Source organism: Pithys albifrons, chromosome 25, assembly GCF_047495875.1.
Source record: "Pithys albifrons albifrons isolate INPA30051 chromosome 25, PitAlb_v1, whole genome shotgun sequence".
In the NCBI taxonomy this organism is placed as follows: domain Eukaryota; kingdom Metazoa; phylum Chordata; class Aves; order Passeriformes; family Thamnophilidae; genus Pithys; species Pithys albifrons.
In genome coordinates this window covers 2,266,010-2,284,950 of record NC_092482.1, presented here as the reverse complement: position 1 = coordinate 2,284,950, position 18,941 = coordinate 2,266,010, and the positions used below count along the sequence as shown (strand labels likewise).

The following is an 18,941-nucleotide window of genomic DNA, read 5'->3' as shown; positions in this document are numbered from 1 at the left end:
ACATGAACCTGAGGCCCAATCCTGTGACTCATAACTAATCCACAGGGCCCTTTTATCACAGAATCACAGAATGGATTGGGTTGGAAAAGACCTCCGAGATCATCAAGTCCAACCCTTGATCCAACCCCACTGTGATCACCAGCCCAGGGCAAGGATTGGAAAAGACCTCCAAGATCATCAAGTCCAACACTTGATCCAACCCTACTGTGATCACCAGCCCAGGGCACTCAGTGCCCTGGGCTGGTGATCACAGTGGGGTTGGATCAAGACATGGTGGATTCTCACTCAGTGCCACATCCACAGAGTCATAGAATGGATTGGGTTGGAAAAGACCTCTGAGATCATCAAGTCCAACCCTTGGTCCAACTCCAGTCCCTTTACCAGATCATGGCACTCAGTGCCACGGCCAAGCTCAGTTGAAAACCCTCCAGGGATGGGGAATCCACCCCCTCTGGATAGCCCATTCCAATCCCTGAGCACTCTCTCTGTAAAGAATTTCTTTCTGCTCTCCAACTTCAATTTCCCCTGGCAGAGCTTGAGCCCATTGTGCCCCCTTGTCCTATTGCTGAGTGCCTGGGAGAAGAGACCAACCCCCAGCTGGCCAGAACTTCCCTTCAGGCAGTTCCAGACAGTGCTGAGGTCACCTCTGAGCCTCCTCTTCTCCAGGCTGAACACCCCCAGCTCCCTCAGCCTCTCCCCTTTCTGCCATTCCTGCAGCAGCAGGAGCTCCAACCAGGACCAGGCTCTTCATGTCTCCATGACAAGCCCAAACCTCATTTCACTGCCTTGTTGTCCAACTGATGGCAACGTTGCCACTGCTGTGCTGTCAGTGAGGAAGAGTCTGAGAGTGGCCTTTGAACTCTGTGATGGAGTTTCTGAGAGTGGCCTTTGAACTCTGTGATGGAACTTGCCATGACCTTGCCCCCCCCCCCCGCCCCGGCCACGGTCTTGTCCTTGGACCCACCAGGGTCCTGTCCTTGGACCTGCCACAGTCCTTGCTGGACCTTCCCAGCTGCTGAGCTGCCATTGGTGTCTGAACAGTGTCCCAGTGTCCCAGTCCTGGATTCCCAGCCTGGACTGGGATGTGCTCCTTGTCTGGTTGAGTGATTTGGGTCTTTAATTGGTTTAAATGTGTCATTTTGTAGTGACACTCCAAAGCTGTCCTAGATCCTCATCCAAGGTTGGGCTCTGCCACCAAGAGCTTGTTCATGGCACTGAAAAATAAACAGAGATTATAAATATATACTTTTAAAAAATTAAATATATAAAAATACAGATATCGACCCCCATAAATATATGATGTAAACATTCATTTTTATTATATATAACTATATATAAAAATATAGATATAAACCCCATAAATATATAATGTAAACATTCACATTTTAATTATATATAATTATGTATAAAAATATAGATATAAACTCCATAAATATATGATGTAAACATTCACATTTTAATTATATATAATTATATATAAAAATATAGATATAAACCCCATAAATATATGATGTAAACATTAATTTTTATTATATATAATTATATCTAAAAATATAGATATAAACCCCATAAATATATGATGTAAACATTCACATTTTAATTATATATAATTATATCTAAAAATATAGATATAAATGCCCATAAATACATGATGTAAACATTCATTTTTATTATATATAACTATATAAAAATATAGATATAAACCCCATAAATATATGATGTAAACATTTATTTTTATTATATATAATTATATATAAAAATATAGATATAAACTCCATAAATATGATGTAAACATTCACATTTTAATTATATATAAAAATATAGATATAAACCCCCATAAATATATGATGTAAACATTCATTTTTATTATATATAACTATATATAAAAATATAGATGTAAACCCCCATAAATATATTATATAAACATTCACATTTTAATTATATATTACTATATATAAAAATATAGATGTAAACCCCCATAAATATATTATATAAACATTCACATTTTTATTATATGTAACCATTTAATATGTATATTTATTGCATTTTAAATATTTAAATATAATAAATGAAATATAACTATTATAGAATAGAAATATATTTAAATTATTTAATATTCTATATAAACATTTATAATATGGAAAGAATATAAATATACAATAATGTATTATTCTGTATTTATAATACATAAATATAAAAATATTTAATGTAGGTAAATATAAATGTAAATAAATACAAAGAGATTATTAGGGAAAAAGTTGCCAGGCCAGGACTTAGATATAGGAAAGTGAAAGTGGATTTGAGTTATTAGAGAGAGGGGAAAAAAAAGAGAAATAAAATATCACGTCTAACTTGGTCCTTTCTGTGGCCAAGTGTTCCAGTAGGATTGTAAAAGATTCTCTAATGGAAACAGAGCCAAAGTTTTCCTTAAAGCAGCGTGTTTGGCCTGTCTTAATAAACTTCTGCCCATATTAACTCCATTTATTACTTCAATTTTCAACCTTCTTTGCAAGTTTTCAGACTGGAATTAAAGAAAATGCGATTTCAGGGTAATTTTGCTTCATTAGTGTAAATGTAGTGCCTGTAATTCCTCCCAATATTAAACTCATTACGCTGAGTAATGTGTGATACCAAGATAAAAAGGAATTTAAGGATGTGACCTGATGGGCAGATAATTGAGCTCAGCCCATTAATGGCAGGGCTGGACTGGAGCCCCACCACATTGTCCTTAATTAGGCAAAGTGCTTTTCTCCTCCTTCACGTTCTTCAGAGAGCTGAGATTTATTTGCTCAGCGAGGAAACGATCTCGCTGAGCAGGATTTCATTCACACTTTCCTTGGCCATTAAATACAGATTTATTCTGGAGGAAAAAAAAAAAAAAGGAAAAAAAAAAAAAAGAGAGAGAGAGAAAAGCAAGGTCCTGTCATTTCAGTGCTGAGCAATTTGGGGAGTTGCATTTTTGAGCCTAAGAATGAGGGGGGTTGTGCCCCTGTGTGGGGTTGATGTGGGGCAGGTTGGGGTGGGGGCACCAAGTGGGGTTCATGGAGATCTGAACCCTCTGCCCACCTGCACTGGCATTCCTGGAGTGTTCAACAAGTCAGATTTAATACCAACCCTGGTGATTATTTCCTTTCAAGTTGCTGGTAGGATGTTCCCAATTTATTCTGTAATCTCAGTATGGGTTTTTTTTTCTAGATAGAAATTCCCAATTTTTCCTGCAATCTCAGCATGGCATTTTTTTGCTGGTTGGAAGTTCCCAGTTTATCCTATAATTTCAGCATGGGATTTTTTCTGGATAGAAGTTCCCAATTTATCCTGTAATCTCAGCATGAGATTTGGAAGTTCCCAATTTATCCTGTAATCTCAGCAGGGATTTGGAAGTTCCCAATTTATCCTGTAATCTCAGCATGGGAATTTTTTTCTGGATAGAAGTTCCCAATTTTTCCTGTAATCTCAGCCTGGCATTTTTTGCTGGATAGAAGTTCCCAATTCATCTTGTAATCTCAGTATGAGATTTGGAAGTTCCCAATTTATCCTGTAATCTCAGCAGGGATTGGAAAATTCCCAGTTTATCCTATAATCTCAGCATGGGATTTTTTTGCTGGTTGGAAGTTCCCAGTTTATCCTGTAATCTAAGTATGGGATTGGAAAATTCCCAGTTTATCCTGTAATCTCAGCCTGGCATTTTTTGCTGGTTGGAAGTTCCCAGTTTATCCTGTAATCTCAGCAGGGATTTGGAAGTTCCCAATTTATTCTGTAATTTCAGCATGGGATATTTTTATGGATAGAAATTCCCAATTCATCTTGTAATCTCATCATGGGATTTTTTTGCTGGTTGGAAGTTCCCAGTTTATCCTGTAATCTCAGCAGGGATTTGGAAGTTCCCAGTTTATCCTGTAATCTCAGCAGGGATTTGGAAGTTCCCAGTTTATCCTGTAATCTCAGCAGGGATTTGGAAGTTCCCAGTTTATCCTGTAATCTCAGCAGGGATTTGGAAGTTCCCAGTTTATCCTGTAATCCCAGCAGGGATTTGGAAGTTCCCAGTTTATCCTGTAATCCCAGTAAGGCATTTCCCCCCCCACACTTCACTTGAGGAAGGAATTCTCAGTGTTGATGCCCACATGGCAGGGGTACAATCCCAGTCCCCCCCGTACCTGCCTTTGCACCTGTGGGGAGTGTGGCCACTCTCTCTGCCATTAATGCACTTTGGTGCCTTCTGCCTTGGGCTCCTCTCAGTAATTTGCATCCTTTCCCATCCCAGCTGATAAAATTACCCCTTTTTGCCCATCCATTTCCTGGTGGTGGGTTGTTAATCTGAAACCCGAGGCCTGGCAGTGATTGAGGTTGTGTAACCAGAGTCTCTGCATTGCTGCTGCTGCTGGAACATTTAACTGAGAAATGCATTTGAAGTGGTTTGTAACTGGCTTTGCTAATGGTAAACTCCCCAATCCCATTTTCAGCTCTTTTATTTTTATTTTTTTTTGCCTGCTTGAAATCTTGTACAGCATTGATTTTTTTTTTTAATTTTTTTTTTTGCAAACATTAAAACCCAACGAACTCTGTGCCCCAAACAAATTAGGCTGTCTCAAAATATCTAATTTAATAACATCTGTGGTGATTTTAGTGTTCTTAATTGGACAGGAAAATAGAGGAAATTTGATTGGAACCTGACTTTATTTTATGGTTCCTGCTGAAATGGAGTCTGAGAGGAAAGTGGGGTTTAGACTTTTATAGACTTTAGAGCTGCAAACAGACCATTATACCCATCAAGTTTGACCCCCTGCATAACACTGAGATTTCAGACAGTGATTTTTGCTCCTGGCCCCAAATGGATCAGGTTTGAGGCCTGATTTACTGATGCTGGTCACCAACTTTGTGTTGTGGCTGTGAGGAGGGAGTGAGTTAATTGTGTATTTTCCTGGATTTCTGGGCATTGATGGGATTTGGGACTCTCCCTGTGCAGTAACAGAGGATGAGAGGCCTGGGGTGGATCTGCTGCTTGAGTTGTGTGAGGGTTGGAAATGCAGGAATAAAACCAAGTTGTCTTGGTGCTCCAGGGGAACACGAGTCCTGTGTTGGAAATGAGGGGCTGGAGCAGCTCCAGAGGAGAGCAACGAGGCTGGAGAAGGGACTGGATGTGGCTCTGAGTGTCCTCTTAAACACCTCCAGGGACAGAGAAATCAACATGTCTTGATCCAACCCCACTGTGATCACCAGCCCAGGGCACAGAGTGCCAGAGTGATCCCAGTGGGGTTGGATCAAGGGTTGGACTTGGTGATCTCAGAGGTCTCTTCCAACCCAACTGAGAAGAGCAACGAGGCTGGAGAAGGGACTGGAGCACAAGTGCTGTGGGGAGAGGCTGAGGGAGCTGGGGGTGTTCAGCCTGGAGAAGAGGAGGCTCAGAGGTGACCTCAGCACTGTCTGGAACTCCCTGAAGGGAAGTTCTGGCCAGGTGGGGGTTGGTCTCTTCTCCCAGGCACTCAGCAATAGGACAAGGGGGCACGATGGGCTCAAGCTCTGCCAGGGGAAATTGAAGTTGGAGATCAGGAAGAAATTCTTTGCAGAGAGAGTGCTCAGGGATTGGAATGGGCTGCCCAGAGAGGGGGTGGATTCCCCATCCCTGGAGGTTTTTCAACTGAGCTTGGCCGTGGCACTGAGTGCCATGATCTGGTAAAGGGACTGGAGTTGGACCAGGGGTTGGACTTGATGATCTTGGAGGTCTTTTCCAACCCAATCCATTCTATGACTCTGTGGATGTGGCACTGAGTGAGAATCCACCATGTCTTGATTCAGCCCTACTGTGATCACTCATCCTTTGGTTTGGAAGGGAAATCAGATAATTTTAGGAGAGCTCCTCAAGTCATGTGGTGCATCAAAACTCTCCCTGGATTCCTCTGTGAGTTTGTGTTGCTGAGGGTTGTCCATCACTTGGCAGGAGTTTGTCCCCAATTCCCTCAGCTCTCTTAAGGGCTGATGGAAATTGGACCTTGGATGGTTTGGGCTGGACGGGACCTCAAAGACCATCCAGTTCCAGCTCTCCCTTGCCATGGGCAGGAACATCTTCCACTAGAACAGGTTGCTCAGAGCCCTGTCCAACCTGGCCTTGAGCTGCTTCTCTTCTTGGAGGATTCTTCCTGGGGCTCAGGAGCCTTTTAGATCATGTGCTTAAAACAAACAGTCAAGGCATGACCAAATATATCTCCTATTCCCAAACTTTCTAGTTAAGAAAATGAATGAGAAGCTTTTACTGGTGTTTGTGAGATGTAAAAATTGTTTATTAAGGATGAAAATGTCAAGCTGATCCCCAAGCAAATAACTTCCAAAATAAAGATGCAGTTGAGGAAGGATTAGGCCTGAGTTAAACTGGCTCAGGGGGATGTGTATGGAGCAATTACAGTATATTTTTAATTATTTGCTGTGAGATGTTATTGGGCTGCAGCTTTCAGGGTAAACCTGCAAAGCTGGAGAAGGAAATGTTGTGTAAGTGCCTGTTCCCCACAGATGGGTGTGTTGAGTAACCTGCTCCTCAGGGCTGGGTTAATTGGGAACAAAACTCTTAATTGGCCTCGAGCTCTGCACTTTGGAGAATGGCCCAGGGTGACAAACCTGCTGCTGCTGAGTGAGTTCCTCCTGCTCTGCTGCACAGAAACACATTTTATTTGGATTTTATCCTGCACAGAGCTCAGGCCTGTGGCTGGATTTGAATTAACCCCATTTGCTGCTGGGATCATTGAAGAAAAAAAGGGCATTTTGCCCAAATAGTTGAATTTCTTGCAGGAACAAAAAGAAAAAACTCTTTTGACCACCTGTAAGAACTGTGAAAATACAACTTGGGGATTAGCTCAGGCTGCAGGAAGGGGTGGGGGAAACACAGAGTGGTGCTTTCCCCACCCTGTCTCAGACAAAACATCAGAGGAAAGAAAAATTCTCTAAGTGAAAACATTGTGGCATCTTATCCAAGTACCTTCTGCACTCCCAAGATCAGTAATTTATTCAAGATTTCCATGCACTCAGTGGCAGAGGAAGGAATTAGATCATTACTCTTCCCTCTTCCATAAGAACAAGACCATTTTCCTCCCACTCCCCATTAAATTTTAAACTAACTTTCCTTCTCTGCTTAAGCCTTTCCAGAGTGAAAATGATCAAAGCAGGAGATTAAAGACACATCCTGATCTGATGAGATTAAAATTTTTGACTGTTTCCTTGTGCTAAAAAAAAAGAAAAAAAAAAAAAGGCAAAAGCAAAACATCTTTTGGTATTTCCCCCTTGCCTTAAATTTGATCAGACTGAAGCTTAACATGGGCTTGCTGGTCCAGTAGGAAATGGAACTCAATTTTACATTTTTTTAAGCCATTTTACTGTATTAAAAATGACAGAGGTTAGAAACAAAGCTCTTATACTTTTATTGAACTGGAATTACAAGTGACAGAAAATCATTTTGGTCCTAGTGCAGTAAATGTTATCACTAAACCATGTTCAGGGGAGATTAGGACAGTCTCTCAAGCACAAGAGACAAAAGTTCACAAAACAAGAAGTGATTTTTTTGCTGTCCTTGTCTGTTCAGGAGACAAAAGTATTTCAGCTCCCAGGACTGATGGGTTTGGGGCACTGGGGGAGTGCAGGGACCTCTGGCTGAGCCCAGAGTGGATATTTCTCAACTCAAACATTGAATAATGTCTGAATTCTCCAAGAAAATGGTGAGTAACAGGTAATGCTGATTGGAAGGGAAGAGCTGGAGCTGCTGTTGTGGTTGCCCTGACCTTGGGCAGGTGCTGGTGCCTCTCTGGGTTTGAGGGAGAAGATGGAACTGCCAGAGGATGGAGAGGAAAAGCTCCTTGGAAAAATTGGGAGCCACTTCCAAGAGCATCCAAAGCCCCAGAGAAACTTGCAGCCTTTTCTCCCTCCAGAGCACAGTGATGTGGCTCTTTCCACCCCAACACAGCTGTTATTTATCACTCAGCTCAGTCTCCCAGGGAAGTTTCTTCTCTCTCTGCACGTTTTTAATTTTTCTTCTTCGTCCAAAGCAAACAAGTCAAATAAATATTATGCCCTTAATCAGAATTCCGTTGTTGTTTTCTAATTAATCTGTGTCAGTGGCTTGGATGTTCGTGTTAAATCATTTTCTTCATGAAAGCTTTTAATGAGGAAACAAATTGATTGGATTTTTACACCCTGGATTCTTGCCACTAATGCCTATAGACCCCCCCTTTGTTACACATCTTGCCTGTGAATGGGTCACTTTGTGGTTTATCCCAAATCCTTGATCTGCTTCCAGAACTCCCTTTTGAAAATGGCTCTGATGTCAACCCAAGATGTGCCCAAAGTGGGAGAGAGGAAGAAACCAATTTTTTTTGGCGTGGGCAGAGTGTGTGTTGCCCTCTGTGATGCTGCTGCTGTAGGGGAGGTGTGAGAGGAGACCAAGAAAAAAACCTCACAGAAGAGTTTGAGTTGGAAGGGACCTTTAAAGGTCCTTAATTCAGGCTGCAGAGCCAAAGGTGACATAAGTCTTTGTGTTTGGAGAAAGACCTGTTCCAATGGATGGAAGTTCATGGAATCATGGATTGAGTTGGGAGGGACCTTAAAGATCATCTTGTTGCACCCCCTGCCATGAACAGGGACACCTTTCACTGGATTGAGTTGGGAGGGACCTTAAAGATCATCTTGTTGCACCCCTTGCCATGAACAGGGACACCTTTCACTGGATTGAGTTGGGAGGGACCTTAAAGATCATCTTGTTGCACCCCTTGCCATGAACAGGGACACCTTTCACTGGATTGAGTTGGGAGGGACCTTAAAGATCATCTTGTTGCACCCCCTGCCATGAACAGGGACACCTTTCACTGGATTGAGTTGGGAAGCACCTTAAAGATCATCTTGTTGCACCCCCTGCCATGAACAGGGACACCTTTCACTGGATTGAGTTGGGAGGGACCTTAAAGATCATCTTGTTGCACCCCCTGCCATGAACAGGGACACCTTTCACTGGATTGAGTTGCTCCAAGCCCTGTCCAAGCTGGCCTTGGACAGGGATGGGACATCACAAGTTCCTCTTGGAGCTTCTTGCCCAGAATGTGTGTTGAGCATTCTCTGGGATTCTGGATCCTGGCAGAATTCTCTCATCTGTCCCTTACACATCAGGCTGGAACAAATCTCTGAGAAAATGATGTGTCTTATGTCTCTTTTTCTCTTTGGTTTTTTAGGTACCACTTGGACTTTTCCCCCCGAGGTGAGTACGACTGGGGAGGGAGGGTGAGCTCCCTCTGGGATGAGCCTGGGGGGCAGGAGGGGTTGTGTGTGTGTGTGTTCTCTGTGCAAAGGCAACGAGGAGAAGAGTTTAGACTCAATTTATGGCTGTGTGGCAGTTCTGAGGGTGGTGGAAAGGGGCAGAGCTGTGGCAGAGGCTGCAGCAGAAGTTGGGGTTGTTTTGCTGAGTTCTTCCTTGTCCCTGAGAGCAAACACAACGTGTGTGGTTCTGGCAGAAATTTATTGTCTTGGACAAGCCCAGGAAGTTTTTTTCTGCAAAACTTCTGCCTCCAGAAAAAGCTTTAAAGTTTGGGAAGGGCAGTTCATTCCCATGGCAGTTCATTCCCATGGACCACTGACTTGGGAGCAAAGGCTGTTGGGGTGACCTTCAGTCTCATGGCTCATGTTAACCTGAACTTGAAACTCAATCAGCCTCCAGGTGTGGCCACATGGCGAGGCTGTAAATTTGTCAGACCATCTCTTGTTATGTCTGTTAACAAGCTGGGAGACTCTGATGGGGACTTTGATCTCCATTTCCTCCATAATGGGAGCGATGATTTAAACTTTGCAGGGGGCCTGCAGGTCACAAGCCTTGTCAGTGGGTCCTTCTGCATATCAGGGACAATGTGATGGATCTGTGTGGGCTCAGGGCTGACCTGGAGCTCCTCTGGCTGTATCATATCAATGGAGCTCAGCCCTAAATCCTAATTTTGGAGCATTGGGTCCAACCCAGCTTGTAGCCAAGGCACAAGGATGGGTGAGTTTGTCCTTTTTGCTTTAATTATGGTTGTGATATGTGAGCACAGACAGGAGGATCTGCCAAGGTTCAAACCAGGTGGGAGCTGGGGCTGTAACAAAACCCCTTCCCAGTGTTCCAACTCAGCTAATCCCTCATTTACCCCAGGAATAAATTCCAGTGTGTTACCTCCTCGAGCAGGGCCCACTTCCAGCACATCCTGCCTGTCTGGCAGCACAGAAATGTCAGAAATGCAGCAGTGCTGCAATTCCCCCCAGACCAGTGTTATCACATTTTAATATGAGCCTCGGTGCAGCCTCGGTGCTTCTAATTGCTTTCCAAGCATTGTTTGCCTGCGTTGGGTTGATGAACTCAGCATCTGGCATCATTTGAGCAAGTACAACAGACAGCTGTGTGCAAAATTAAAAAGAGAAAAAACCCAGGGAGAGAAGGTTGGAGCACATAAAAGGCTCAAAATGAGGTTTTTGAAATTGTGAGAGTTCATACAATGTAAAGGGGTGGAGGGAGGGATGCTTTTGTTCTTTGGAAATGTTCTTTATTCTTTTATAGAGTTGGAAGCTTAATATTGGGAAGGTTGGTCTGTAGGACTGTGTGGAGATTTGGAAAAAAGTGTTCAATTGGCTGAAAAATTCCTGTGCAAGTGTTTGGGTCTTCAGGTGTCTCTAAGTGTGCCCTTATGTCACCTTGGGAATTGTTTGGAAAAAATGTGTGAAGGAAACAGGACAAGGTGGGAGTGAGAACAGGGATTTGGACATCACCAACTGGATGGAGTGGGATGGGAGTGAGAACAGGGATGTTGGACATTCCCAACTGGATGGAGGGAGATGGGAGTGAGAACAGGGATGTTGGACATTCCCAACTGGATGGAGGGAGATGGGAGTGAGAACAGGGATGTTGGACATTCCCAACTGGATGGAGGGAGATGGGAGTGAGAACAGGGATGTTGGACATCCCCAACTGGATGGAGTGAGATGGGAGTGAGAACAAGCCAAAGATGGGAGTGAGAACAGGGATGTTGGACATCCCCAACTGGATGGAGTGAGATGGGAGTGAGAACAGGGATGTTGGACATCCCCAACTGGATGGAGTGAGATGGGAGTGAGAACAGGGATGTTGGACATCACCAACTGGATGGAATGAGATGGGAGTGAGAACAGGGATGTTGGACATCACCAACTGGATGGAATGAGATGGGAGTGAGAACAGGGATGTTGGACATCACCAACTGGATGGAATGAGATGGGAGTGAGAACAGGGATGTTGGACATCACCAATCGGAGCTGAACCTCTCCAGGTAATCCTGGCTGGGGAGGAAAAGGTGGTGGTGAGAACTTGGGGCATTCTGGGTGAAAATGAGTCAGGGAACTACAAAGTGGGAATTGGTTTTAATGAATCAAAATAAATCTCATGTGCCTGAACATCTTGATGAGAGGACTGTGAAAACCAGGTGTGAGTTGGCTGCATTTAAATAACAAATTGATGTGGCAAAGGAAGGGGTGCCTCCTAAGAAGGTTTGGGATTTTCTTTGGAATATCTAGTGAGGAGTTTTCCAAAGGGTATAAGGACAACTTGTACCACATCTGGTGAAGGCAGTTGAGTTCCTGGAACTTAGAGAAATGCTGTGAAATCCCTCTGAGGACCAAACCCTCAGGGATTCCAAACCTCCCACCCAACCTGTTGCTTCTCACTATTGGCTGAAATGAATAGAATTGTTCTGGAGATCCCCCAGCAAGCAAAAATCTGTGTGAAACAGGAGGGTGGGTCTGGAGGGTGAGTTGGGTACATGAGAGTGCTTTCAGGAAGGTGGGGCTGAGCAGGATTTAGGATCTGCAGCAGGACTTGCTGTGCCCAAATCCCGGGCACCAAATGATGTTATTGACCATTGTGTGGAGCTGCAACTTATTTTTGCCTTATTCATTGGTGCCCTTTGAGCAGAGCCCTCACATTGCCCTTTGCAGGAGGACTGGCTGCCTGTGGGGAGCATTTTATGCCCTTCATCCATGTAATCACAGAATCAGACTGTTGTGCCCTTTGCTGTGTGGCAGCAACATCCCCTTGATGGGCAGAGAGCTCAGGAAAGGTGGCAGAGGAGGTCTGGGGAGGGCCCGGGTGGCTTGGAGACCTCCCCTGAGCTCCTTGATGCTGTTTCCATCTCTTCTCATCAGGGAAACGTTCTACAACAGCTTGGATTTAGGGGAAGGAAAGAAAGGAATGGTCTGAGGGAGCAGCAAGAGGCCGTTCTGGGGAACTGCAGGGGAGGATCTGGCAGGAGGAGAGAGATGGGAGTTTGGGAGAAGAATGGAGGGACAGGCAGCCATGCAAATGCAAGGGTGGGGAGGAAAACTGGAGGGGTGAGGCTAAATAAGAGCTGTGGGGGGAAGTTTGGTGCTGCTGGAATGAGAATCTGCTTTAAATTGTCCCTGGTGTGTGTCGGTGTCTGCAGTGCCAAAGCCAAAAATGCCAAGGGACAAGTGTCAAAAATCAGGGTGGTCAAAGTCAGATTAAATCATTGATGTCTCCCCAATATTCGGGGTTGATTTTATTCTGAATGATGTCTATTGAAGTGATCAAGGCCAGCTTGGACAGGGCTTGGAACAGCCTGGTCTGGTGGAAGGGGGTGCCCATGGCAGGGGGATGGAATGAGAAGACCTTCAAGGTCCCTTCCAGCCCATTCCAAGACTCTGATATTGAGATACTCAGGAGCATCCTCCTTGATGGCACAGATGTTTCAGAGGTGGAGAAATGTGGCTCTGCCCTCCCAGCCCAGCTCTCCAGTGTGGCCCTGACAAGGAATCCTCCCTCTAAATCATCCTGTGGGTACCTGGCCCTTCCTGCTGGATGGAGGTCCCTCAGCACAGCCTTGTCCAGAGAACTCAATTTCCTTCAGGATGGGGGTCCCTCAGCACAGCCTTGCCCAGAGAACTCTGAATTTCCTTCAGGATGGGGGTCCCTCAGCACAGCCTTGCCCAGAGAACTCTGAATTTCCTTCAGGATGGGGGTCCCTCAGCACAGCCTTGTCCAGAGAACTCTGAATTTCCTGCAGGATGGGGGTCCCTCAGCACAGCCTTGTCCAGAGAACTCTGAATTTCCACATCCTTGTCCTCACTAAAGTGTCTCCCAGTGGATTCAGTGGGAGGCAGTGACTTTGTGCTTTATTTTTGGGGGAAAAACAACCCCAAATGGATACATAAAAGCAGATTTATTTTCACTGAGCTTATGACACCCCTTTTTTTTTTTGTTTTTCCATCAAAAATTCATCCTGAGTGGCTTTCTCTGAGGAGCTCAGTGTGTGTTTGCTGGACAGAGTCCCTTAAAATATTCATAAGGAGTCAAAACAGGCAAGAGAGCGAGGAGAGTTTTTCTCATTTAGTTTTAAATATAATTTAGGAAATTTTTAATGTAGGCTATTTTGAAATGAAATTTAGGAAAGCTGAGGCTCCAAAAATGTGTGTGAGGTACCAGAGCATTTACAGGTGTGTCCACATCTGCTGCCTCTGTGCCTTAGCCCCAGAAAATATCACCTCCCTGGCCACAGGAGCAATAAATATAAATACAGAGCAGGGAGATGGGGATAAAATGTGACTTAAACATGGGAGCCTTCATGTTCACTAAAAGGATTAAGGACACAACAGTGTGGAAAGCCTTAGTAGGCCACTTATCTTGTAGGATGTGCTGTTGGGGTGAGGTGTGGATGGTTCTGCCTCTCTCAGCCCTGGCTGGGGAGTCCTCTGGGGGGTCACTGGTGGTTCTGGGGGTTGTGTTGGTACCCAGGGGGGGTGTGTAACTCCCTTTCATTACCTGGCATCACACAGAGGCTTCAAGGGTGGATTTATGGAGTAGTTTTTTCCCCTCTCAAGCCTCAAATCTGCGGAGCTGGAGCGAGGGAGGCGGAACTGAGAGTTTCCCCCCAGCCCCACTCCCTGCCAGGGCATATTTGGGCCGTGTAGTTATGACAAGTACAAGTAGCAAATCATTAAAGCAACAAAAACACCATCTTTGCTGCAAAGATCCCCTTTGAAGCCGAGGCAGAGTGTTCCTGAATTAATGGAGTGCACGGTGATTTTGGTAAGTTTTATTTATGAAAACCCCTCTTTGCCTCCATGCCAAGCAGTCTGCAGCTCCGTGGCAAGGAGGGTTCATGCACAGAAACCTGGCCCAGATTTATGATGTGTTGGAAAGCACCAGGGAAAAAGTCTTGCATTGACAAGATTTGTAACATATTGTTGAAGCATCTATTCTGTCACCATGCATGGAATTCCTCTGCTCTGTAAACACCAGGGCCAGCCCCGACCCTGGAGATGTCATAACAGGCAGAGACAAAAAAGAAAACAAAAAAACCTCCTGTTGGAACGTCTTCTGAAGCCCCACCATGTGCTTGGGTGGTGTGTGGGGCAGAGTTAATTAATGAAAAACCTGGATTAAGAGCTGGCTGGAGGGTCGGGCCCAGAGAGTCCTGGTGAGCGGAGCTGCATCCAGCTGGTGGCCGGTCACCAGTGGTGTTCCCCAGGGGTCTGTGTTGGGTCCAGTCCTGTTTAACATCTTTATTGATGATTTAGATGTGGGGATTGAGTCCATCATCAGCAAATTTGCTGATGACACCAAGTTGGGAGGGAGTGTCGACCTGCTGGAAGGCAGGAGGGCTCTGCAGAGGGATCTGGAGAGACTTGAGAGATGGGCTGATTCCAATGGGATGAAGTTCAACAAGGCCAAGTGCAGGTCCTGCCCTTTGGCCACAACAACCCCCTGCAGCGCTCCAGGCTGGGCACAGAGTGGCTGGAGAGCAGCCAGGCAGAGGGACCTTGGAGTACTAATTGACAGGAAGCTCAACATGAGTCAACAGTGTGCCCAGGGGGCCAAGAAGGCCAATGGGATCCTGTCCTGTATCAAAAATAGCGTGACCAGCAGGCCCAGGGCAGTGACCCTTCCCCTGGACTCTGCATTGGTGAGGCCACACCTTGAGTACTGTGTTCAGTTCTGGGCCCCTCAGTTCAGAAAGGATATTGAGATGCTGGAGCAAGTCCAGAGAAGAGCAACAAGGCTGGAGAAGGGACTGGAGCACAAGCCCTATGGGGAGAGGCTGAGGGAGCTGGGGGTGTTTAGCCTGGAGAAGAGGAGGCTCAGAGGTGACCTCAGCACTGTCTATAACTACCTGAAGGGAAGTTATAGCCAGGTGGGGGCTGGTCTCTTCTCCCAGGCACTCAGCAATAGAACAAGGGGGCACGATGGGCTCAAGCTCTGCCAGGGGAAATTTAAGTTGGATATCAGAAAAAAATTTTTTACAGAGAGAGTAATCAGGGATTGGAATGGGCTGCCCAGAGAGGTGGTGGATTCACCATCCCTGGAGATCTTTAAATGCAGATTGGACGTGGTGCTGGGTGCCATGATCTAGTAAATGAACTAGAGTTGGACCAAGGGTTGGACTCGATGATCTTGGAGGTCTTTTCCAACCCAATCGATTCTATGATTCTATGATTCTAAATATACACACAAAGGCGTGTGTTCTTTAAGCTGAAACAAGCAAAGCTTTAACATCAACACCGGGGACAGGTCCCTTTATCAGCTCTGAGGTTTTGCTTCCTGCAGCTCTGGGGGTGCTGCTCTTTCCCTCTGTGCGTGTATTCAGTCCTGGAAAACTCAATCTGTGCACAGACAGTGGGGTTTTTTTGCCTTGAAATCCCTCCTGGTCCAGAGCTTTGCAAACTCAGAGCAGCTGAACAGCTTTGGTTTTACAGGGGCTTATAAATTATTTTGCTGCCTGAGGCATTGGGCAGAAATTTGGGAGGGAAGGAAGGATTGTAGGAGAGAAGAGAAAGTTGTGCTTGGGAAAATGGCCTGGGTGGGAGGCAAAGGGTTCTGCTCTGGGAAGGGCTGGATATGGGGCTGAGTTTGCATCTTTATTTCCATATATATTTATTTCCAAATATACACAGAAAAATCAAGAGAAATGTGCACTTTGAAGCTGTTGCTGTGGCGTTTCAGGTGTTCAAACCAGAAACCAACTTCCCCCCACCCTTATCCTGAGGCTTTGAAATCTCTTAAAAACCTGGAAATTGAGGCCAAGGAGGTGGGCAAGGAAACTTGAGCATTGGATTTGCTGCCATCCAGCCTGTCCCAGTGTGGGACTGGGACCTGTCTTTTGCTCCAGTGACCCTTCAGTCTGGTTCTACTGGTCAGAAGTAGGTTGAGTTTAATTACTGTGAGCACACAGTAATTAAGAGGTCACGCTTATCCTTGATTGAAATTCATATTTCTATATCAGAACAAAATACAAAAGGCCTTTCCTGCATTTCTTGGAAATATTAAGTACTTTTTTTTTCTTTCTGGGTGTGTTCATTGCACGACACGAGGGGAGGAGAAAGGAAAGGCCTCCAAGAATAAACATGGAAGTGGATTTAAAAAAAAAAAAAGGAAAAATCATGTTCAGTGTTATCCATCTTTGCTCACAGGCAGCAACTGAAGAACTTGCAGAAATTTATAATAGGATTGAAACCTCAGGTAACACAACTCACACTTTGCCTGGGTTATTCTGCAGTTAATGTCAAAATTTTCCTGACCTCTATTGAGAAGAATTAGGTTAACAAGGAGGGTTTTTTGAACTCTTTTTAAACCAGCCCATTGATTTAAAACTTCTTCCAAACTGGAGGGAAGTTTCCTGGCTTGGATTACTGGGTGCTTGTTGGAGCTCTCGAGGTCATTAATCAAAGTGAGCAAGTGTCGGAGTCCCCCCCAGTCCTGTGAAACTCATCCCAATTGTAACTCCTTGGGGCAGAGCTTGCCCTCTTTGGTCACATTTAGCACTGTCTTTCCCTCCCCAGGGAAGGTCAGAGCACACCAAACTCTGCAGAAAAAAAGCAAAGCACCATAAAGGAGGAGGAGGTGTAAAAACATCAGTAGAGATGTTGAATATCCAACGGTTTGGGGAGTTAAATATTAACAAGTTCTGTTGCTCTCACTTTGGGCAGTTAATAAAATAGTCTAATTATTAGATTGTCTGAATTGCCTGATGTGCAGTGCTGGAGATGCAGAGCCTGCTCAAATGAACCCACTGGGTTTTCTGGGCTTGTTTGTGTAATAGGGATGTGCTGCTGTTTTCTTTTTCCAAGGAAATCTCAGGGGTCGTTGGGATGTTCTGGGATGAACACAGAGCCCAACCTTGCTCTGTGCTCAGGCAGATCAGAGTGCTCAAAAAATCACCTCCAAGGGGGCAGGTAGGAAAAAGGTGATGGTATCCATGAATAGATCCTCCTGCTCTGCAAAAAAAGAGGGGGAAAAAGATTTAAATCATAGAATGGATTGGGTTGGAAAAGCCCTCTGAGATCATCAAGTCCAACCCTTGATCCAACCCCACTGTGATCACCAGCCCAGGGCACTCAGTGCCCTGGGCTGGTGATCACAGTGGGGTTGGATCAAGACATGGTGGATTCTCTGTCCCTGGAGGTGTTTAAGAGGAGACTCAGAGCCACTCTGTGCCCTGGGCTGGTGATCACAGTGGGGTTGGATCAAGACATGGTGGATTCTCACTCAGTGCCACATCCATAGAATCACAGAATGGATTGGGCTGGAAAAGACCTCCCAGATCATCAAGTCCAACCCTTGGTCCAACTCCAGTCCCTTTACCAGATCATGGCACTCAGTGCCACGGCCAAGCTCAGTTGAAAACCCTCCAGGGATGGGGAATCCACCCCCTCTCTGGGCAGCCCATTCCAATCCCTGAGCACTCTCTCTGCAAAGAATTTCTTTCTGCTCTCCAACTTCAATTTCCCCTGGCAGAGCTTGAGCCCATCGTGCCCCCTTGTCCTATTGCTGAGTGCCTGGGAGAAGAGACCAACCCCCACCTGGCCAGAACTTCCCTTCAGGGAGTTCCAGACAGTGCTGAGGTCACCTCTGAGCCTCCTCTTCTCCAGGCTGAACACCCCCAGCTCCCTCAGCTGGTGTTGAATCCTTGGAGCCTCCCTGGGGGCCGGCAGGGAAATCTGTGCCCTCTGTTCCCACTCCTGGGTCTGCAAACCTGGAGTTCTGAGTCTCAGCCCACCCTGAGTCTGTGTTGCTTTGCTGTGCAGGGCAGTAACCTCCCCCAAACCACCTCCAGAGGAATAATTCTGCCCTCCATCAGGCTCCACCCCAAACCACACCTGTAAAATCATCCCAAATGCCAGCTGGGCATCTCCCCCCACCCCGCAGTGCCTCTTGCCGAGCTGTTCTCCCGGCTCGGCGTTCCCTGAAAAGCTGCAGACACGGGCAAGACAGCCTCCTTGTGTCTTGTCATTGGAATGTGCTCGCTCCACTCCAGCTCCCTCCCGGCTTCCTGCTGTTTATTCTTCGTCCTCTTGGAAGGGTTTCAGTGGAGAAAATCCGCTGAACCCTCTGACACTGCCTGGACATTACTCAGAACTCGCTGGCCTGGAGTCTCTTCTCTGGCACTGATGATGTTGACATCTTCCTTTTTTAGCTGCCAGCCTGTTTGCAGAGCTCTTTGTTAATTCTTGCACAGCTTCACGGGCAGCTTTGCTGGGTTTGGGGCAGGGCTGGTACTTCAGAAGGTGAACCCAAGTGTAGATTTGTGATGTTCCTCTGCCTCAATCTCCCCATCCCCTTCTTTTTCAAGAGGAATAATTTATTAACAGCCAGAAACACAAATTGTTGGGAGCTTTGGGCTGGTTTGGGGCTTTGTATTTCACTGCTGTGTTAGAGGATCATAAAAGAAAGAATAAATCTTGTTTACTTGTTTACATCCCGTGGGAATCCTGTGCCACGCTGGGTTTCAGGCTGGGATGGGCTGTGCTCCCCCTGGCAGCAGCTGGTCTGGGGAGCTGCTGCCCACTCGAGAGGCAGAATGTGCAGTGCCTTTGCTGAAAGGGTGCCAAGGATTGGGAGAGAGGAGCAGGAGAGAGGGAGGGAGGGAGAGCAAAACCCACTGCGAGAAAACCGGAGAAAAAACTGC

The 18,941-nt window shown here is 45.7% G+C and overlaps 1 protein-coding gene across 3 annotated transcripts in view; it reads left to right on the top strand.

Moving 5' to 3' along the window:
* The window catches only part of SKAP1 (src kinase associated phosphoprotein 1), a 174,603-nt gene that overhangs the window by 11,291 nt on the left and 144,371 nt on the right, over positions 1–18,941 (top strand). For all 3 annotated transcript variants that reach the window (XM_071577413.1, XM_071577410.1, XM_071577412.1), the window contains exon 3: positions 9,201–9,226. In XM_071577413.1, the coding sequence (XP_071433514.1) occupies positions 9,201–9,226 (26 nt within the window). The remainder of the gene's footprint in view (positions 1–9,200; positions 9,227–18,941) is intronic.